The 19,093-nt window shown below is 33.8% G+C and overlaps 1 protein-coding gene across 3 annotated transcripts; it reads right to left on the bottom strand.

Annotated features, from left to right (window-relative positions):
• LOC111712710 (uncharacterized) lies at positions 1–11,969 on the bottom strand. Of its 3 annotated transcripts, none has more exons than XM_023487404.1 (9): positions 11,891–11,969; positions 8,242–8,288; positions 7,592–7,657; positions 6,505–6,604; positions 3,305–3,414; positions 2,727–2,847; positions 1,245–1,352; positions 965–1,119; positions 1–629 (listed from the first exon to the last, which is right to left on the bottom strand). In XM_023487404.1, exons 1-9 carry the CDS (start codon positions 11,900–11,902, stop codon positions 551–553), a joined length of 798 nt encoding a protein of 265 aa, XP_023343172.1. In that variant the 5' UTR covers positions 11,903–11,969; the 3' UTR covers positions 1–550. The 3 variants fall into 3 exon arrangements, with proteins under 3 accessions (XP_023343172.1, XP_023343174.1, XP_023343175.1); XM_023487406.1 differs by having other exon boundaries at positions 7,592–7,651; XM_023487407.1 differs by having other exon boundaries at positions 7,592–7,645.
• Between the last annotated feature and the right edge of the window lie 7,124 nt (positions 11,970–19,093).

Below are 19,093 nucleotides of genomic sequence, written 5' to 3'. Positions count from 1 at the left end.
TGAAGAAATATATTTGTTTACTATCTTGATATAATTAGTTCTAAATACATATATAAATATATAATTTTACAATGCCCTCAAGGTTCTAGTTTATGCCCAAGCATCAGGTTTAGGGTTAAATAGGTTCAGGAACACAGTCAGGGATTAGAGCAAGAGGAAAAACAGGAAAAAGTACAGGAAGAGGGTTGAGAAGAATGAGGAGGGTTGGGAAACAGGAGTAGGGTTAGGAAACATGAGGAGGGTAGAGAAACATGAGGAGAGTTGAGAAACATGAGGAGGGTTGAGAAACATGAGGAGTGTTGAGAAACATGAGGAGGGTTGAGAAACATGAGGAGGGTTGAGAAACATGAGGAGAGTTGAGAAACATGAGGAGGGTTGAGAAACAGGAGAAGGGTTTAAAAACAGGAGGGAGGATGAGAAACATGAGGAGGGTTGAGAGTCTGAAGAAAGGCTGAGAAACTGAAGAAAAGTAAGTAAATTGAAAGGACAAAAAGGGAAAAAGGAAAAATAATCAAAAAAATAAGTGTGAAAATAAATCTGGGGAATGCATCTAGGGAATGACAACTCCTGGATTCTGTTGTCTCACGAAGTTGATGTTTCCCTTTGGTAGATCTTCACAGATAATCAACCTAGCTCAGGGTAGGATCAAACATAGGCTCAGGAATATGAGATCAGTGGTTCCAGTATTCTTTGTTTAAAATACTAGATAAAATGTAGAGATCATTAGTTTAAAGGATTAAAGTTTCAATGGTTCATGGTTAATGGTTAAATTGTTGAAAAGGTTGAGAGCTGAGGATGGTTTATGGTTAATGGTTAAATTGTTGAAAAGGTTGAGAGCTGAGGATGGTTTATGGAGTTAAAGGTTTAAATTTATGAATTGAATGATTCATTGTTCCAAGTTTTCAAGATTAACGAGCTGGAGAAATATTTAAAAATAAAATTTTGTTGATGTTTGAATCCGTTCCTTCTGTCGTTGCACTTGGTGTCGTGCCAAGCAAGTCCATCTCCGAAGAAATCATCTAGAAGACCCATACAAGCTTGTTCTCCGAACCCATCAGCCTTGAGCAGACCATCAGGCTGGGACTTGTTCAGGGGACCAGTGAAGGACCAGGCGTTATACTGAAATCAATAAATGATTATTAATAATAAGGCAGTTATATTGAAAAATTAGGAAAACAATTGAAAATAAATTAAATCAATTATCTTACAAAAAATCAACATATTTCAGATTTAAAAAATTGTACCTTTCTTCCATCGAACACGTTGGTTTCTCCCATACCCTGTAGAGTAGAGGCCCAGAACCAACCTCGGATATTGTAGGGTTGGAACCTAGGCTGGTCACATCCATCAACCTGAAAACAAGGAAGTAAATTCAAACATCAGAAATCAAGAATTCATAATCTTGAATCCTCCCTCTTTCAGACTTCATCTTGAATCCTCAATCTTTCAGACTTCATCTTGAATCCTCAATCTTGTATTCCCTATTTTGAATTCTGTATCTCCATCTCCCTCCATTTGGAATACTTCATCTTAAATTTCCGTTTTAATTTCCCAATTTTTAGTCCCTCAAGTCTATTTTCATCTTGAATCTTCCATCTCGAATCCTCCATCTTAAATCCTGCATCTTAAATCATACATCTTAAATCCTATATCTTGAATCCTCCATCTTAAATCTTCCATCTTGAATACTTCATCATGAATCCTACATCATAAATCCTCCATCTTGAATCCTCCAGCTGAAATACTTCATCTTGAATCCTCCATCTTGAATCCTCCATCTTGAATCTTTTATCGTGGATCCTACATCTTGAATCCTCCATCTTAAATCCTTTATCTTGAATCCTTTATCTTGAATTCTCCATCTTGAATCCTCCATCTTAAATCCTCCATCTTTAATCCTCCTTCTTGAATCCGCCATATTGAAACACATCTTAAATCCTACATCTTGAATCCTCCATCTTAAATTTTTCGTTCTAAATCCCCAATTTTAAGTCCCTTAAGCCTATTTTCATCTTGAATCCTCCATTTTTAATTGTCTTTCTTAAATCCTCCATCTTGAATCCTCCACCTTTAATTGTCTTTCTTAAATCCACCATATTTAATCCTCCATCTTGAATCCCCCATCTTAAATCCTCCATCTTCAATCCTCCATCTTCGATCCTCTATCTTAAATCCTACATCTTGAATCCTCCATCTTGAATCCTTTATCTTAAATCCTACATCTTGAATCCTACATCTTAAATCTTCCATTTTGAATCACCCATATTAAAACCTACATCTGTTCCATCTTAAATCCTCCTTCCTGAATCCTCTATCTTGAATCCTCCATCTTGAATCCATCATCTAAAATCCTTCCACCTGAATCCTTCATCTTGAAACCTCGATCTTCAATTGTCAATCTTGAATCCTCCATCTTCAATCCTCCATCTTGAATCCTCCTTCTAAATCCTCTATTTTGAACCGCCCATATTGAGACCAACATCTGGAATCTTCCATTATTAAGCCTCTATTTCAAAACCCTCCATTTTTAATCTTCCATCCTCCACTTTGAATACACCATATTGTATCCTCCATCATGTATCTTCTATTTTGTAACCTTAATCTTTAATGTTTCATCTTAGTTCTTCTACCATGATGTGCTAATGTCATTTCAAAAAGTTTTTAAAGTTTTAACCCTGATTTTAGATTTTTTGCATCAATAGAAATTAATTAATCAAGCTGATTACCTCCTTATCACAGAGTCGGCCACTGGACCAGGTCTCTCTTACTCCTGCTTTCTTCATCTCCCGTCCGAGGAAATCCTGCTCATCCTGACTCTCTATACTGATCAGATCCATACATCTTTTCCTGAACAAAGATATTGAGATGAATGTGGACTTTTTAGATACAAAGAACAAATTGAAAACCATTTTCAGCAGAGATTAATATTAACTCTTGATGGATGGATACGCTTAATAGATTATGACTTTATGCATAGTTTATGGATGTCTGTGTATAGTTCAATTTAGAGTTTTTGTAGGATAAGGAAACCCTTGTCAGATGTGTTAAATATTTTTAAACCACGCCTTTCTTAATTTTAATCTAACCAAACCTGTTTCTTATTTCAAGTACACAACAGACAAATCTTACGTTCCTGAGACTAATAAGTTCCTTGCTTGGAACAATATCAATGGTTCACTGAAAGTTCCTGAAAGGTTTCCTTAACTGGAACATGTTGTAGAGAGTTTCTGTGCATTAACTTTTGTTCATTATTTGGAACAGTTTCTATCATATGAGAGTTATATGTAGTTCCTTGAATGATTACCTGCAGTAGTTTCTAGCAGTAAACCAGTTCCATCTGGCGTTCCTGAGAACTGCCTCATCGCTGTCCCATGAAAACCAGTAGGATTTACCATCATACTCCTTCTCTCCTACCTGAAACATTTTTATATATAGATATAGATATTCATGTAACACATACAGGGTGTTCCGAAAAAAAACCTTTGTATAAGTTACTGAGAGAACAATTTTCAATCAATTTATACAATCAAGTGTCATTTGAAAGCTCTACATTTCAGTTATTTTAAGGTTTAATTTTTTTCTTTCCAGGTATCATCATACTAGAACCTAGATCAGGATACTAGAACCTAGATCAGGATACTAGAACCTTGATCAGTATACTAGAATCTAGATTCGGATACTAGAACCTAGATCAGGATACTGGAACCTAGATCAGGATACTAGAACCTAGATCAGGATACTGGAACCTAGATCAGGGTATTTGAACCTAGATCAGATTACTAGAACCTAGATCAGGATACTAAATCTAGATCAGGATACTGGAACCTAGATCAGGATACTGGAACCTAGATCAAAATACTAGAACCTAGATCAGGATACTAGAACCTAGATCAGGATACTAGAAACTAGATCAGGATACTAGAACCTAGATCAGGATACTAGCACCTAGATCAGGATACTAGAACCTAGATCAGGATACTGGAACCTAGATCAGGATACTAGAACCTAGATCGGGATACTAGAACCTAGATCAGAATACTAGAACCTAGATCAGGGTATTTGAACCTAGATCAGATTACTAGAACCTAGATCAGGATACTAAATCTAGATCAGGATACTGGAACCTAGATCAGGATGCTAGTACCTAGATCGGGATACTAGAACCTAGATCAGGATACTAGAATTAGATCAGGATACTGGAACATAGATCAGGATACTAGAACCTAGATCAGGATACTGGAACCTAGATCAGGATACTAGAACCTAGATCAGGATACTAGAACCTAGATCAGGATACTAGAACCTAGATCAGGATACTAGAACCTAGATCAGGATATCTATATCTATATCTAACCCTCCTAATTTCCTGCTATGTGAACTATGTATCCCCGTGTAGGATTGGAATGCTGTTGCCGTGTTAAAGAATGTTGAAAAACTCCAGGTTTCCTGTCTCTCTATTAAACTGGGTTGGGTTGGGTTCATGAATTAAAGGTGTTTGCTCTGGAACTGATACCGGTACAAGGTCGATCTTTTAATAAATTCTTTAATCTTAAACTTGGAACAGGATATTATAGGTTAAAGAAAATCTATCAAAGACACAGGATATATTTTACAGGATACAGGTTCAAGTTAATTCCATTTTACGATTTCCGGCTTTTTGGAAGAAAAAACACACACATTAAAACTCAATGGTTTGTTTATTGTTTATTCTTTCAAAAATGTTTGTTGAAGATTTACTGTTTGTTTGTTGTGAGACTGTTTAATATATGCAGAACCTAGAGGTTTATTCTCATATTAGAGGGTTCAACACAGGGTCATTAAATTCAGAAACATAGGAATCTGCTCATTTATAAACTTTAACTAATTCCCCCTTGCTCCGCCTCCTCTTCCTAGTAAGATTACAGAAGATCTTATGTTTGGAGTCGTGAATACTATCAGGCGCGTATACAGGATTTGGAATATTGATGTTCAAAAAGTCACTTAACATCTTAAAAATACATCAAACACATTACATTTTTAGGTTTAACTACCCTTAAAGAGTCTAAAATTTATTTATTTGCTCGAAAAACTAACTTTAACTTTTTAACTGTAACGTAATATCACTTAACTCCGTCTCCAACTAGCAATTTTGTATGGGGGGGGGGGGGCAAAATTTAATTTTCAAGGGTTTCGAGGGAGGGTACAGTGCGGAATTAGCCCCTCCGTGTTGAAAATTTTTTTGAAAATGAAAGCGCTGTTTAAAGGGTTTGAAGTCGAAAAAACAGAAATTTTTAACTGTTGCAGGTCTGGGTCTGTGCTCAATATATACAATTTCTTATTACACCCTTAATGGCTTGTTCTTATGTAAAAAGTTTTACTTGCAGTTACTGTACTGTTAAATGACCGATATAAGTGAACTCGTTAAATGTGTGCGAGAATCGCACACATTTCATATTCACTCTGTGTTTTAAGTCCTTATTGCAGTCTACACATCAGAATTCTGTAATTCATCTTTGTAACCTTAAATGTATGAATTATAATCCCCATAAGAAGTAACATATATACTTTTCCTGACTTTCTTTAAGTTGAACAAAACTCTTGTAAGAATGATGCTCGAAGCGCCGAAGAAAAATTTGGCAAAATTTGATAAAAGATGGTCAACAATCATGATCGTACTACAGTCGAATCAGGGGGAGGGGCGAGAGGGGGCGTAATGTGCTAAAAGGGGGGGGGCAAAATCGGGTTAGCCCCCCCCCCTAGCTAAATGAATCATTAATCACAGCATTATTAAAATATTCAATTTTCACCATAAAACGAAATTTCTTTGAAATCTTTAAAATTGACCCCATCATCAAATTCAACTTCAACTTCAACTTAAATTTTCTAGAATTTGCTTGCACAAACATTTCAATGATTTTCTCAGAAGAGTCTTGTAGGGTGTAAGTACGGCCATGAGTGCAATGAGTCTACCCGGCCTCCGTCATAGTACATCTTGTGTAATGAAGTATTCTCATCTTCAGCTAAGACTAAGAATTCTCTCTCCTTCATTCAACGTTTTTGGAAGGCTGGACAAGCTTCCTGGTTTCCGGAAAAATTTTGTATTAACAGGGAGTTTATGCAAACCCTTAGTCTTTATCATTGTCAGGTGTTACTTTTTAAACATAGTTTCCTTTTTAGTTTTTATTTACCAGAGGTTGGCAGGCAAGAGGACTACTGCCCCCCCCCCTTGTATACGCGCCTCAGTGCTATTTTTTATCCTTTTCTTACTCCAAGTATACTAAACCCTACTACTATTCTAGATTCTGTTATCCTGATCTAGGTTCCAGTATTCTAATCTAGGTTTTAGTATCCTGATCTAGGTTCTAGTATCCTGATCTATCCTGATCTAGGTTCTAGTATCCTGTTCTAGGTTCTAGTATCCTGATCTAGGTTCTAGTATCCTGATCTAGGTTCTAGTATCCTGATCTAGGTTTTAGTATCCGGATCTGGGTTCTGGTAATCAAGGTTCATGAAGTATTGCTCTACCTTGTTTTTCCGGTTAGCACATAGATCTGCTTCTGGAAGACAAACCTTCCCGTCACATCCCGGATACACTTCAGTTCCTACTGCATCCCTAGCTCCGTTCCTAAATAGAACTAAGATACAGGGTTTGAATAGTAAGTAATCAAGACGGAGGAGGAATGAATGGGAGTGCATAAACGTCAAGATTGATCGGTCGGAGAGAGAATCTAAAAACTTTGAGATGTGCTTGAAATTAGGGTTTGGTAGATGGGAAGTAGGGAGGAGGGATGAGGGATGAGGGGGGAGACGGGATGAGGGCAGGTGGGGGTAATAAAGGGGGGGAAGGGAGAGAAGGGGCCAAGGTTAAAGGACTTAAATGCATGTATTATTTTTTTAAAGTGAAATGGAAATGCTTGGCGGAGATAAAAGAGAGTTTGATTTTGGAAAAAGGTTTTAGTTTCTCTAATTGGTTTGAGATATATTAAGATTGGGAGATAAACAAGGTTGGGAGATGAGCAAGGTTGGGATATGAACAAGGTTGGGAGATGAACAAGGTTAGAAGATGCACAAGGTTGGGAGTTAACAAGGTTTGGAGATGAACAAGGTTAGGAGATGAACAAGGTTGGGAGATGAACAAGGTTGGAAGATTAACAAGTTTGGGAGATGAACATTGTTAGAAGATAAACAAGGTTGGGAGATGAACATTTTTTGGGATATGAACATTGTTAGAAGATAAACAAGGTTGGGAGATGAACATTTTTGGGAAATGAACAAGGCAAGGAGATGAACAAATTTGGGAAATGAACATGATTGGGAGATGAGCAAGGTTTGTATATAAACAAGATTGGGAAATGAACAAGGTTGAGAAATTAATAAGGCTGGGAGATGAATATGGTTGGGAAATGAACAAGTTTTAGAGATCAACAAGATTGAGAAATGTACAAGGTTGGGAAATGAACAAGTTTGGGAGATGAACATGATTGGGAGAAGAGCAACTTTGGAAGATGAACAATATTGGGAAATGAACAAGGTAGGGAAATGAACAAGTTTGGGATATAAAAAAGGTTGGGAGCTACCCAAAATTAAATGAAAACATTAATTTTTGGGTTACCTGGTTACTCCGTTACTTCCAAACTGTCCATTTTGTCTAGGTGTCCTGTTACCACTGTTTCTGGTTCTTTATAATATCAGATTAATCTCAATATAAGGTTATGCATTCAATGCATTCTTCTTACATTAGCCTCAACACACAACGGTGCACAAACAAAATAAAATCCTTTTCTTCATCAAACCTTTCAAACAAAACTTGTATAGAAATTATTTTTAGTTTATTATTATATTTTCAAAAATTTATTAACAAAGATTTACAGGGAATGTAAGCGTAACTTCAAGTGACCCTCCATGTAAAAATGGCAAAGCTCGATTTACAGTGGTACCCTTAAAACCTTAATCTGATCATAAATTTGGAAGATGCCGTCGTTTTATGACTTGAAAAGTGATTAATTCTGATAATTTCTCCATTGCTTCTAATAAGCTAGAAATGCGCTAGTCACTTTTGCATGTAGAGAAGCCGGAAAAAAGAAGAAATAGTTTAAAGAAACAAAAACATAAATGTCTAATCCATATTTGATCAAACAAAGCTTTTATGGGTTCCGTTGTAAATCGGACATTATGTCATCTTTTCATGGATTGTCACTTGAAATTACGCTTTCTGTGTTTTTTAATTTGATAAAATTAAAAAGTATATTTCTGAAAATATTCCTCTGTGCTTCTACTAATGCAAACAGGAGAAAACCTCCCAATAACGCCTAAAATAAAATCTTTGATTAGTAATCAGTTTTCTTGGAGCGTTCCAATATAATTAGATTTATCTTACACCGTATATATAGATTGTTACTACATATTTTGATAAAATTTGTACTTTTTGTTCTTTGTATTTTCTAAACAAAATTAAATATTGTGTACATCTTATAATTTTCCTGGCGTACTTAGATTTAAGTATTGGAAACAGGATTAATCTGGTAAAATTAATTTAAAATAACATTTTTGACCTAAAAAAAATTATCTTGCCTTGGGAACAGGGTGTCCAAAAATTTTCCAGACATTTAAAAGACGATAAAACATCATCATAAACATAGAACTGATTATTTTCATATTTTACGTTATTAAAAAATGTGTTAAAAATGAAAAATGAAAAATCTCTAATCATTACAGAACCTTTATACTCTCAGAATAAAGCTAGATTTTCTGTTCAATTTTAGAATTAGATTTATTTTCCTTAATGAGAATTTTGTTGCATAGATTATTAGAGATTTACAAATAGAACAACGAGTATCCCAAATCTTTATTTCCCTATCCCCTCTTTACCTACAATTTAAAACTAATTTTCCAGGGTAATCCTTAAAACAGAACCTTCGACGAATAAAAGTTTTATCAAATGTCCTGAAGATGAAAATCGAAGATGACCTTTGTGAGAAATGAAACCAGAACCTGGAGATATTAATTATATGCTCGTCATTCAGAATTCAACGCTTATCCATCTACATTTGCAACCTTTTACAATACAGTGAGGAATAATAGATATACTAGAAGGAATACAAGGAATACAAGAAGGAATACAAGGAATACAAGAAGGAATACAAGAAGGAATACAAGGAATACAAGAAGGAATACAAGAAGGAAAACAAGGAATACAAGAAGGAATACAAGGAATACAAGGAGGAATACAAGGAATACAAAGAGGAATACAAGGAATACAAACAGGAATACATGGAATACAAAAAGGAATACAAGGAGGAAAACAATGAGGAATACAAGGAATACAAGGAGGAATACAAGGAATAAAAGGAGGAATACAATGAATACAATGAGGAAAACAAGGAGGAATACAAGAAATACAAGAAGGAAAACAAGGAATACAATGAGGAATACAAGGAATACAGAGAATACAAGGAATACAAGGAGGAATACAAGGAATTCAAGGAGGAATAGAAGAAATACAAGAAGGAATACAAGGAATGAAAAGAGGAATACAAGAAATACAAGGAATATAAGGAATACAAGGATAAAGGTGGAATTCAAGGAATACAAGGAACGCCAGGAATACATATAGGAATACAATGAATACAAGGAGGAATAAAAGGAATACGAGAATAAATACAAGGAGGAATACAAGGAGGAATACAAGAAGGAATGCAAGAAGGAATCCAAAGAATACAAGAAGGAATACAAGGAATATAAGGAATGCGAGGAGGTATAAAAGGAGCAATACAAGGAGGAATACAAGGAAGAATGAAAGAAGGAATACAAGGAACACAAGAAAGAATACAAGGAGGAATGAATGAAGACATTGAAGGAATATAAGGAGGAATACAAGGAATATAAAGGAGGAATATAAAGAATACAAGAAATACAAAAAGGAATATAAGAAGGAATACAGGCATTCAAGGAGGAATATAAAGAATACAAGGAACACAAGGAGAAATACAAGGAATATAATAAGGAATACAGGAATTCAAGGAGAAATATAAAGAATACAAAGAACAAAAGAAGAAACACAAGGAATACAATAAGGAATATAAGGAATATAAGAAGGAATACAGGAATTCAACGAGGAATATAAAGAATACAAGGAACACAAGGAGAAATACAAGGAATATAATAAGGAATACAGGAATTCAAGGAGGAATATAAAGAATACAAGGAACACAAGGAGAAACACAAGGAATACAATAAGGAATGCAGGAATTCAAGAAATACAAGGAGGAATACAAGAAGGAACAAAGGAATAAAAGGAGGAATACAAGGTTTGAAAATATAAAGAAAAGAGATTTCTTAAATTTGATTATAAGACAAAAAGCATAAATTAAAAAACAATTTGTCAATTTTATTTATAACGGAGAACTCAAGAATGAACCGAACCATGAATATTTCAAGTTCGCCAAACCATAAACTTTAAAATGTTTGATTTGAAATTATAAAAACTTCTCATCCATACTATATCAATACATTTGCTATTTGTTCTTCTAATAAATATGTAAATTGATCAAATCTCGTCAAACTAACGGTGCAATCATCCATTGATTCATAAAACTTCATATTTTACAAGATTTTAGAGCTCTATCATTCATCAATGCCAGAGCAAATTAGTTTTATAACCAATCAAGGTTTGACCTCGATATAAAATTGAGACGTTGGTAATTTCATTTTGTAAATGACTTTTTGATTTCATGGCGGATATTTTATCTAATATATATATTTATTTTCAAATTACTGTTTCATACAAAATTATAAATAGTTTTTCATTTAAAAATCCAAAATTTTGAACGTAATTTTGATACAACATTACACGATTTGAACCCGATTATAAAATTGTCAACCATGCAATTCTTTCTAACCCCTGGGTTCGAACTTCTTTAAGAGTCGTGAGGAAATAAAGTTAAAAATAAAGATAAATTTTGCATACGTGTAATTACGCTTTATTTCCACAAATCTCTAATCCTAATCTCGTAATTTGAAAATAAGATAAAAGAGGAAATAATAAATTAATTATGTTTATCCTAATAGACTAGAATTTTCAAGGTTAAGTAATTCAGTTTTTTGCAATGTTTAGAGATTTGGTGAATTTGAAGGGAAGGATGTAAAAATATGTTTAAATATGTGTAAAACGTGAATTTAGACAATAAGATTGATTTAAACTTTGCAGTCGTCTTTTATTGGGGAACACTGTTTGAGAATAGAAGGTTGGTTCTAAAGTACGTCCCGGANGAACAAGATTTATATATATTTATAGAAAATACAGTTAAAAACTATCTGCAGTACACTGAATATAGATACTAAAGTAGCTGAGTTTTGCCACAAACTTAAATTTTTTTAATTTCTATATTTTGTAAACTAATGGCGTAAACCTTTGATATTGCAAACTATGATATCTTCATCTATCAGAATTCATATTTAAAATATCTAAGGTCTACGTCGACATTGGGTTGCAAAGATGAAGTGATTAAAACCTCAGAGTTTGTGGCAAAAATTCATTTGATTCTTTACTATTGAAAACTGAAAGATTTAGCCTTTTTCGTGTATTTCAGAAATGATCGATATTAAGAACGTTCAAAATATCTAATGACGAAAAAAAGCTATGCTTTTGGAATTGTTTTAGAAAACATAACAACACTTGAAAAAAATTATAGTTTTGTGAATATAAAATGTATAATCTGAAAACTATTTTTAGTTGTTTCACCAATACGACAGCTTGTGTATAAAAGTACAAGTCCGTACTGCACACGACACACTTGCCGTACAGTTCAGTTCCAAATATACTTTTTTACCACCATTTGTACATTATATCTGACTCATTTAATCCTAACACCGAAATGTTCGTTTTATTCTGTCCACCCTTTTAGAAGCGTACCGTGCGTAACATTCTGTAGTGATTTCAACGATGTAGAGTGAACAACTGCGCTTGGTAGTACACGCGCGCTCCTTTAAACAACGCGCTCACCTAGCAAAGGAACTCCCCGAAAGAAAGCCAGGGAGCTTATGAAAGGATTCTTTTACTTAAAATTTTGTTTTCAAAGAACTGATTTTCCACGGATGAAAGATCGTAAAAACTAGAGTTCGTGATCAGGCATTCAAGATTTCTAGGATCCAGATCTTTAAAGATTTAAATATTTTCATCATGAGATATATTGTAGATAAATAGTTAACATTAAGGAGATTAGCTTTAATCATACTTTTCCCCCTAGATTTTGTTAAATAAATTAATAAAGTCGGTTTTATGGAAAACTTAAATTGAAGAAGTATAATTCAGAATAATAGTTAGATTTAAAAGTATAGTTTGAAATGATAGTTTTTAGAATTAAAAAAACATATTTTGTAATGATAGTTAGATATGTTAAAGGAGTATATTGGAAAGATAGTTAGATCCAAAAAACATAGTTTGAAATGATAGTTAGAAAAATTGAGGGAATATAGTTTAGACTTTAGAATGATAGTTAGCCAAAAAACATAGTTTGAAATGATATTGATAGTTAGATCCAAAAAACATAGTTTGAAATGATAGTTAGAAAAGTTAAAGGAATAAAGTTTTTAATGATGGTTAGATCAAAGAAGCATAGTTTAGAATGAAATCGATAGTTAGATCCAAGCAGTAGAAGGATAGTTAGATCTAATCAGTAGAAGGGTAGTTAGATCCAATCAGTAGAAGGATATTTAGATCCAATTAGTATAAGGATAGTTAGATCCAAGCAGTAGAAGGATAGTTAGATCCAAGCAGTAGAATGATAGTTAGATACAAGCAGTAGAAGGATAGTTAGATTCAAGCAGTAGAAGGATAGTTAGATCCAAGCAGTAGACGGATAGTTAGATCCAAACAGTTGAAGGATAGTTAGATCCAAGCAGTTGAAGGATAGTTGGATCCAAGCAGTAGACGGATAGTTAGATCCAAGCAGTAGAAGGATAGTTGGATCCAAGCAGTAGAAGGATAGTTGGATCCAACCAGTAGACGGATAGTTGGATCCAAGCAGTTGAAGGATAGTTAGATCCAAGCAGTAGACGGATAGTTGGATCCAAGCAGTAGAAGGATAGTTGGATCCAAGCAGTAGAAGGATAGTTGGATCCAAGCAGTAGAAGGATAGTTGGATCCAAGCAGTAGACGGATAGTTGGATCCAAGCAGTTGAAGGATAGTTAGATCCAAGCAGTTGAAGGATAGTTGGATCCAAGCAGTTGAAGGATAGTTGGATCCAAGCAGTTGAAGGATAGTTGGATCCAAGTAGTAGAAGGATAGTTGGATCCAAGCAGTAGAAGGATAGTTAGATCCAAGCAGTAGAAGGATAGTTGGATCCAAGCAGTAGAAGGATAGTTGGATCCAAGCAGTAGAAGGATAGTTGGATCCAAGCAGTAGAAGGATAGTTGGATCCAAGCATCAGAAGGATAGTTGGATCCAAGCAGTAGAATGATAGTTGGATTGAAGGATAAATAATTTTACTTTAATGATTTGAGATTCTATTAGAGTAAAAGAAAAAGATCAGATAAAAAAGAATAACCTTTCTCTAAATGTAGTTGTAAAGGATTGCTCTGCTGATTTAACAACATTGTTCTAAGAAATGCATATTGAAAACGGTTGCCTTATCAATTGCATGATAAAATTCATGATTGCCATGATACTTTTTGCAAGCATGCAAATCTCATGTTCTCCTCCTATATCTTCTATTCTTCCCATGTTCTCTTCCTATATCTTCTATTCTTCTCATGTTCTCCTCCTATATCTTCAATTCTTCTCATGTTCTCCTCCTATATCTTCAATTCTTCTCATGTTCTCCTCCTATATCTTCTATACTTCTCATGTTCTCCTCCTATATCTTCTATTCTTCTCATGTTCTCCTCTTATATCTTCTTAGATCTTCATCTTGGAATCTTTTAATCTCCTGCACCCTATTCTACCGGGTTCAAATACAAGGTTCAAATATAACTGTTCTAATCTAAATTCATACAAACTCCGAGATAACAGATATATACTAGAGATAAGTGTATTGATAGTAAACCTTCTGATGTTTAGCTCTCTTAGTTAGTTAAAACCCTTCCCTAAACCCTTACCCCCCAACCGATCCGTCCTCCATACCATCCTGATCCTTAATCTATCTTCAAAAGGGAGTGTTCGCGAAAAATGAAAGGGGGTATAGGCTTACGGCGAAAGATTCTCGATGGTGATCGCTACTAATCTTACTTTTCTAAGATACATTTTTACTAATCCATTTTATCCATTAAACTCTAAAAGAGTGTTTTAAAAGTTATAATCGTCCAAAAATAAATTCCATCCAATTGCACTGCAGCTTAAGTTCTTTAGGACAATGAAGGTTACGTGATTAACTTTTTAATGCTGAGCCATGAGGTTATAGACTTCAGATATACAGATAATCATTGATAATATAATAAAACAGATTAATAATGATATCATATGATGATAATATAACATAACACTAATTGATTATGTATATATAAAATAAATACTGGCTGAAGTGCCCGGCGTTGCCCGTGGAATAGAAAAAATTATTAGATTTTATAGCCTATGTCAACGACGCGACGTGGTGCCCATTCAGCAAATTTAGTTCAGCCGTTTAGTTAGCCTTATAGCTAACATTTTATATATATACATATGTTAGCGAAGAGTTATGTTGCGCTTCAAATGTTTTTCCAAGGGGGAGGGGTCAACATCCCCCCATCCCTCTATAAATAGCGGTCCCCCCGACCCTGCTCCTATAAGACCTGCGCTCCTGCAATTAGTGATACTACATGTGTGCAACCTCATCGACAAATCGCTTTTTAAAAAAAAACTCAGTAAAGGGTGTTAAAGGTACCGTTGTGATTCGGTAATGCTACTCTGAAAGGGCCACATAAAACTACTTTACGCATAGAATAGTGGGTGTTTTCGGGAAAAAATTTAGCGTAAATCCTCCTGCTTTAAAGCCAGAACAAATCAGGAATATTCTTTAAAAAAACACGTTTAGTCCTCCTCATACCCATAAATTATACACCCATGTTTACAAATTTTATTACCTATTGTTTGGTGTTCTTTCATGCTAAGAGAATATCTGTTTGTCTGTTTGTTACTTGCCGTTTACCAGTTTGTTTGTTTATATCTAAAAAACGTCAAAACGGCTTAAGTTGTATTTTTTCACACTGCAAGAAGAAATAATGGCTGAATTTAAAAGCTAAAAATGTTACATCGCAATTTAAAATTTACAATAGTTGTACATTATGAACATCGATTATCAATTCAAAGTTTAATAACGTTTTTCTCCATGATTTTCTTCTGACAATTATAGAAATATCTATAACAAAACTTACAAATGAAACAGTCTGTGTTTTGGAGTACTTTGCATTCTACCTTTAAAAAAAGATGCTTTTTACCTGTTTTTTTTTTCGTTTTTTCCGTTTTTACCGTTAATATAAAAAGAATTTTTAGATCATCTGTTTATACAATCTGTCCGATTGTATCCAATAAACGTCAAAACGCGCGGCTTAACCGATCGGGCAAACATTTTTGTGGCAACTCACATGATATCACGGAAGGTTTATTGATGACTAACGCTGATAATTTTGCTTTTTAAGTGGCATAATCCATACTCGATAGAAGTTCAAATTATTACTATTCAAGACATGTATGACGACATTTTAAAGCCATCAACTAAGTTTTTATCACTTTTATTGATCCCAACAAACCCACTTTATTTTCTCCGTTTAATAAACAAAAATAAATGGGAAAAAGGAACCTATTATCAATCTAATGAAACTATCAGAAAGATAAACTGTCAATTTAAGTTTCACAAATTTTTAGAATATCGATTCTAAGACGACATTTGAAGAGGGCTTCAATTGGATTATTTTTCATTTATGTCGAGTCAATGAACTGTTAAAGTTTATTGCATTGGAAAAAATGAATTACATATACTGTAATGCATATCTAGTTTTTACTTTAGTTATAATTTAGAATCTTTAAAAAATAGAAAATTCCATCTTCCTGTAAACTAAATATCATGTACAGGGTGTCCCAAAAAACATGGGAATTCAGTGACGAATTCGATATCGTCTTTTTAAATAATTCTTTGATTTAGTATAGTGATACCTAATGAGAAAGCTGTAATCTGTCCCTCCCTCCCTCCCATGTGGAAAATAGAAATAAAATGGTGTCTACAAGTTTATAATTTTACGTTTTTCAAACTCATTTAGCATTAATTTTTTTTTATTTCCTAAATGTAAGCGAGAACAAATATTTGATTATGGTTTGATGAATTAAAGAATCTATTTTTGATTTGTTGATTTCTGAAGAAGTTATTTATTTTGAATGTTGTTTTCAATTTGCTGAAATTTTATTTTGCATACTTTCTCCTTTAATTATATATTCCATAAAATATTAAAGGGACTGCACGCATAACTTCAAGGGACTCTCTATGCAAAGAGGGCAATGTCTGATTTACAACAGTACCCTAAAAACGTTTGTGTGTTCGTCGAGTATAGAGATATATGTGTGTAAACTTATCGAACCCCGCTTGTATTCAGCTGCGATTTCCGATATGCGCTGTGCAAAGTTATGTACAGTTAGAACTCAACACAGCACACTTGAATTTCAAGGCTAAACACACATAAGCTTAAACACACATATCTCTTTGCTTGACAAAAACAAAGGTTTGAAGGGTACCGTAGTAAATTGTTCATTGTTTCTTTTCATGGAGAGTCACTTTAAAAATTAAGCTTACAGTCCCTTTCAGGATGCGTTGTCTGACAATCCTAAATAAAGCCAGGTTGTTGAAAAGAATTAGCATCTCTTGTTTATTTTGTCCGAATATTTGTAATATTTGTTTATTTGTTTATTTGTCAATAGATGTAATATTTATGCAAATTATTTACAGTTAAATTGCAAACTGACAGCGATGAAAAGTTTAATCAAACAACAAACAATATGGCGTTTGAAATGGACCAAAAGTCGTCTTCACAACCAACCTGAATATTTCAGATATAAGAAATGGTCAACGGTACATTGTTTCCATTGGAACAGAATTTTAACATGAGTACTAAGTAGACATATAACAATTCAAAAATTGCATAAATCATGATATGTGGAATTAGTATCGTTTTTGTTCTGTTCTTCCTAAAGCAGGCTCATTTAGGGTTTAACTGAATATAAGTTACTTTGGGACAACTTTTTAAAATAAATTTCTATTGATAGTAAAATATGTACTTGCGTGAGTCTTAATACACCACATATTATTAGTAAAATTATATGAAGTTAATATTTCACATGACATTGTCAAAAATCTCACAAATCTGATAACTTCTACCCCCGCCCTCCAGGGAGAGAGGGGGGGGGAAGCACAAGAATAAAAATGCTTAAGGTTTGAAGAGGGGCTGGGGGGGGGGGGTAACAGAATAGATTTGATAAATAAATAAATTAAAATGATTAATAGAACAATACTTTTTAACCTTTAATAATCCTCTGACATTTTAGAATATTTTGGCATCTTCTCAATATCTCGTCAGTCCATCATCATTCATCCCATATTCCATCATCCTCTCAGCCATAGAGTTTTATCCATTCTTATCCACATATCCTCAAACCCTTATCCACATATACTCATAATCTTATCCACAGAATCCACATGTCCTAATTATGATATCCACATGTCCTAATCATGTTATCCACATATACTAATCATCTTATCAACATATCCTTATCATTTAATCTATATATCCTCATCATGTTATCCACATATACTCATCATGTTATCCACATATCCACATATCCTAATCATGTTATCCACATATATCCTCATCATCGTATCCACATATTCTCATTCTCTTATCCACATATCCTCATAATCTTATCCACATATACTCATTTTATTCACATATCCTCATCATGTTATCCACATATACTCATCATGTTATCCACATATCCTCATCATGTTATCCACATATCCACATATCCTCATCATGTTATCCACATATATCCTCATTATCTTATCCACATATTCTCATTCTCTTATCCACATATCCTCATAATCTTATCCACATATACTCATCTTATTCACATATCCTTATCATGTTATCCATTTATCTTTATAATCTTATCCAGATATCCTTATTATCTTATCCACATATCCTCATAATCTTATCCACATATACTCATTTTATTCACATATCCTTATCATGTTATCCATATATCTTCATAATCTTATCCACATATCCTCATTATCTTATCCACATATCCTCATAATCTTATCCACATATCCTCATCATCTTATCTACATATCCTCCTCTTATTATCTTGACACTTTTTCATCTTCTTAATCGGACATCTTTTCTAATCCTCAACCAAATATTTCTTTTTCTCCTTATTATTCATTATAATCTTCTTATTTTCTCACTTTCCTATTTTATTTTAACCTTAAAATCTTCTATTCTTTTCATGTTCTCCTCCTGTATCTTACATTCTTCTCTTGTTCTCCTCCTATATCTTCTTTTCTTCTCATGTTCTCCTCCTATATCTTCTTTTCTTCTCATGTTCTCCTCCTATATCTTCTATTCTTCTCATATTCACCTCCTGTATCTTCTATTCTTCTCATGTTCTCCTCCTATATCTTCTATTCTTCTCATGTTCTCCTCCTATATCTTCTTTTCTTCTCATGTTCTCCTCCTATATCTTCTATTCTTCTCTTGTTCTCCTCCTATATTTTCTATTTTTCTATTTTTCTCATGTTCTCCTCCTATATCTTCTATTATTCTCTTGTTCTCCTCCTATATCTTCTATTCTTCTCATGTTCTCCTCCTTTATCTTCTATTCTTCTCATGTTCTCCTCCTATATCTTTTATACTTCTCATTTTCTCCTCCTATATCTTCTATTTTTCTCATGTTCTCTTCCTATATCTTCTTTTCTTCTCATGTTCTCCTCCTATATCTTCTATTCTTCCCATGTTCTCTTCCTATATCTTCTATTCTTCTCATGTTCTCCTCCTATATCTTCAATTCTTCTCATGTTCTCCTCCTATATCTTCTATTCTTCTCATGTTCTCCTCCTATATCTTCTTTTCTTCTCATGTTCTCCTCCTATATCTTCT

The sequence above is a fragment of the Eurytemora carolleeae genome, unplaced genomic scaffold, assembly GCF_000591075.1.
Source record: "Eurytemora carolleeae unplaced genomic scaffold, Eaff_2.0 scaffold1309, whole genome shotgun sequence".
Classification (NCBI taxonomy): Eukaryota; Metazoa; Arthropoda; class Copepoda; order Calanoida; family Temoridae; genus Eurytemora; species Eurytemora carolleeae.
The sequence above is the reverse complement of the archived record's forward strand: the minus strand, read 5'-3'. Positions and strand labels throughout refer to the sequence as shown.

What these genes read in the sequence shown, in the direction of transcription:
- LOC111712710 (XM_023487404.1), bottom strand. An exon ending in GCCGACTCTGTGATAAGGAG is followed by an intron (nt 1,353 to 2,726) that starts GTAATCAGCTTG and finishes CCTTGTTTTCAG; the next exon opens with GTTGATGGATGTGACCAGCC. An exon ending in ACGTGTTCGATGGAAGAAAG is followed by an intron (nt 1,120 to 1,244) that starts GTACAATTTTTT and finishes TATTGATTTCAG; the next exon opens with TATAACGCCTGGTCCTTCAC.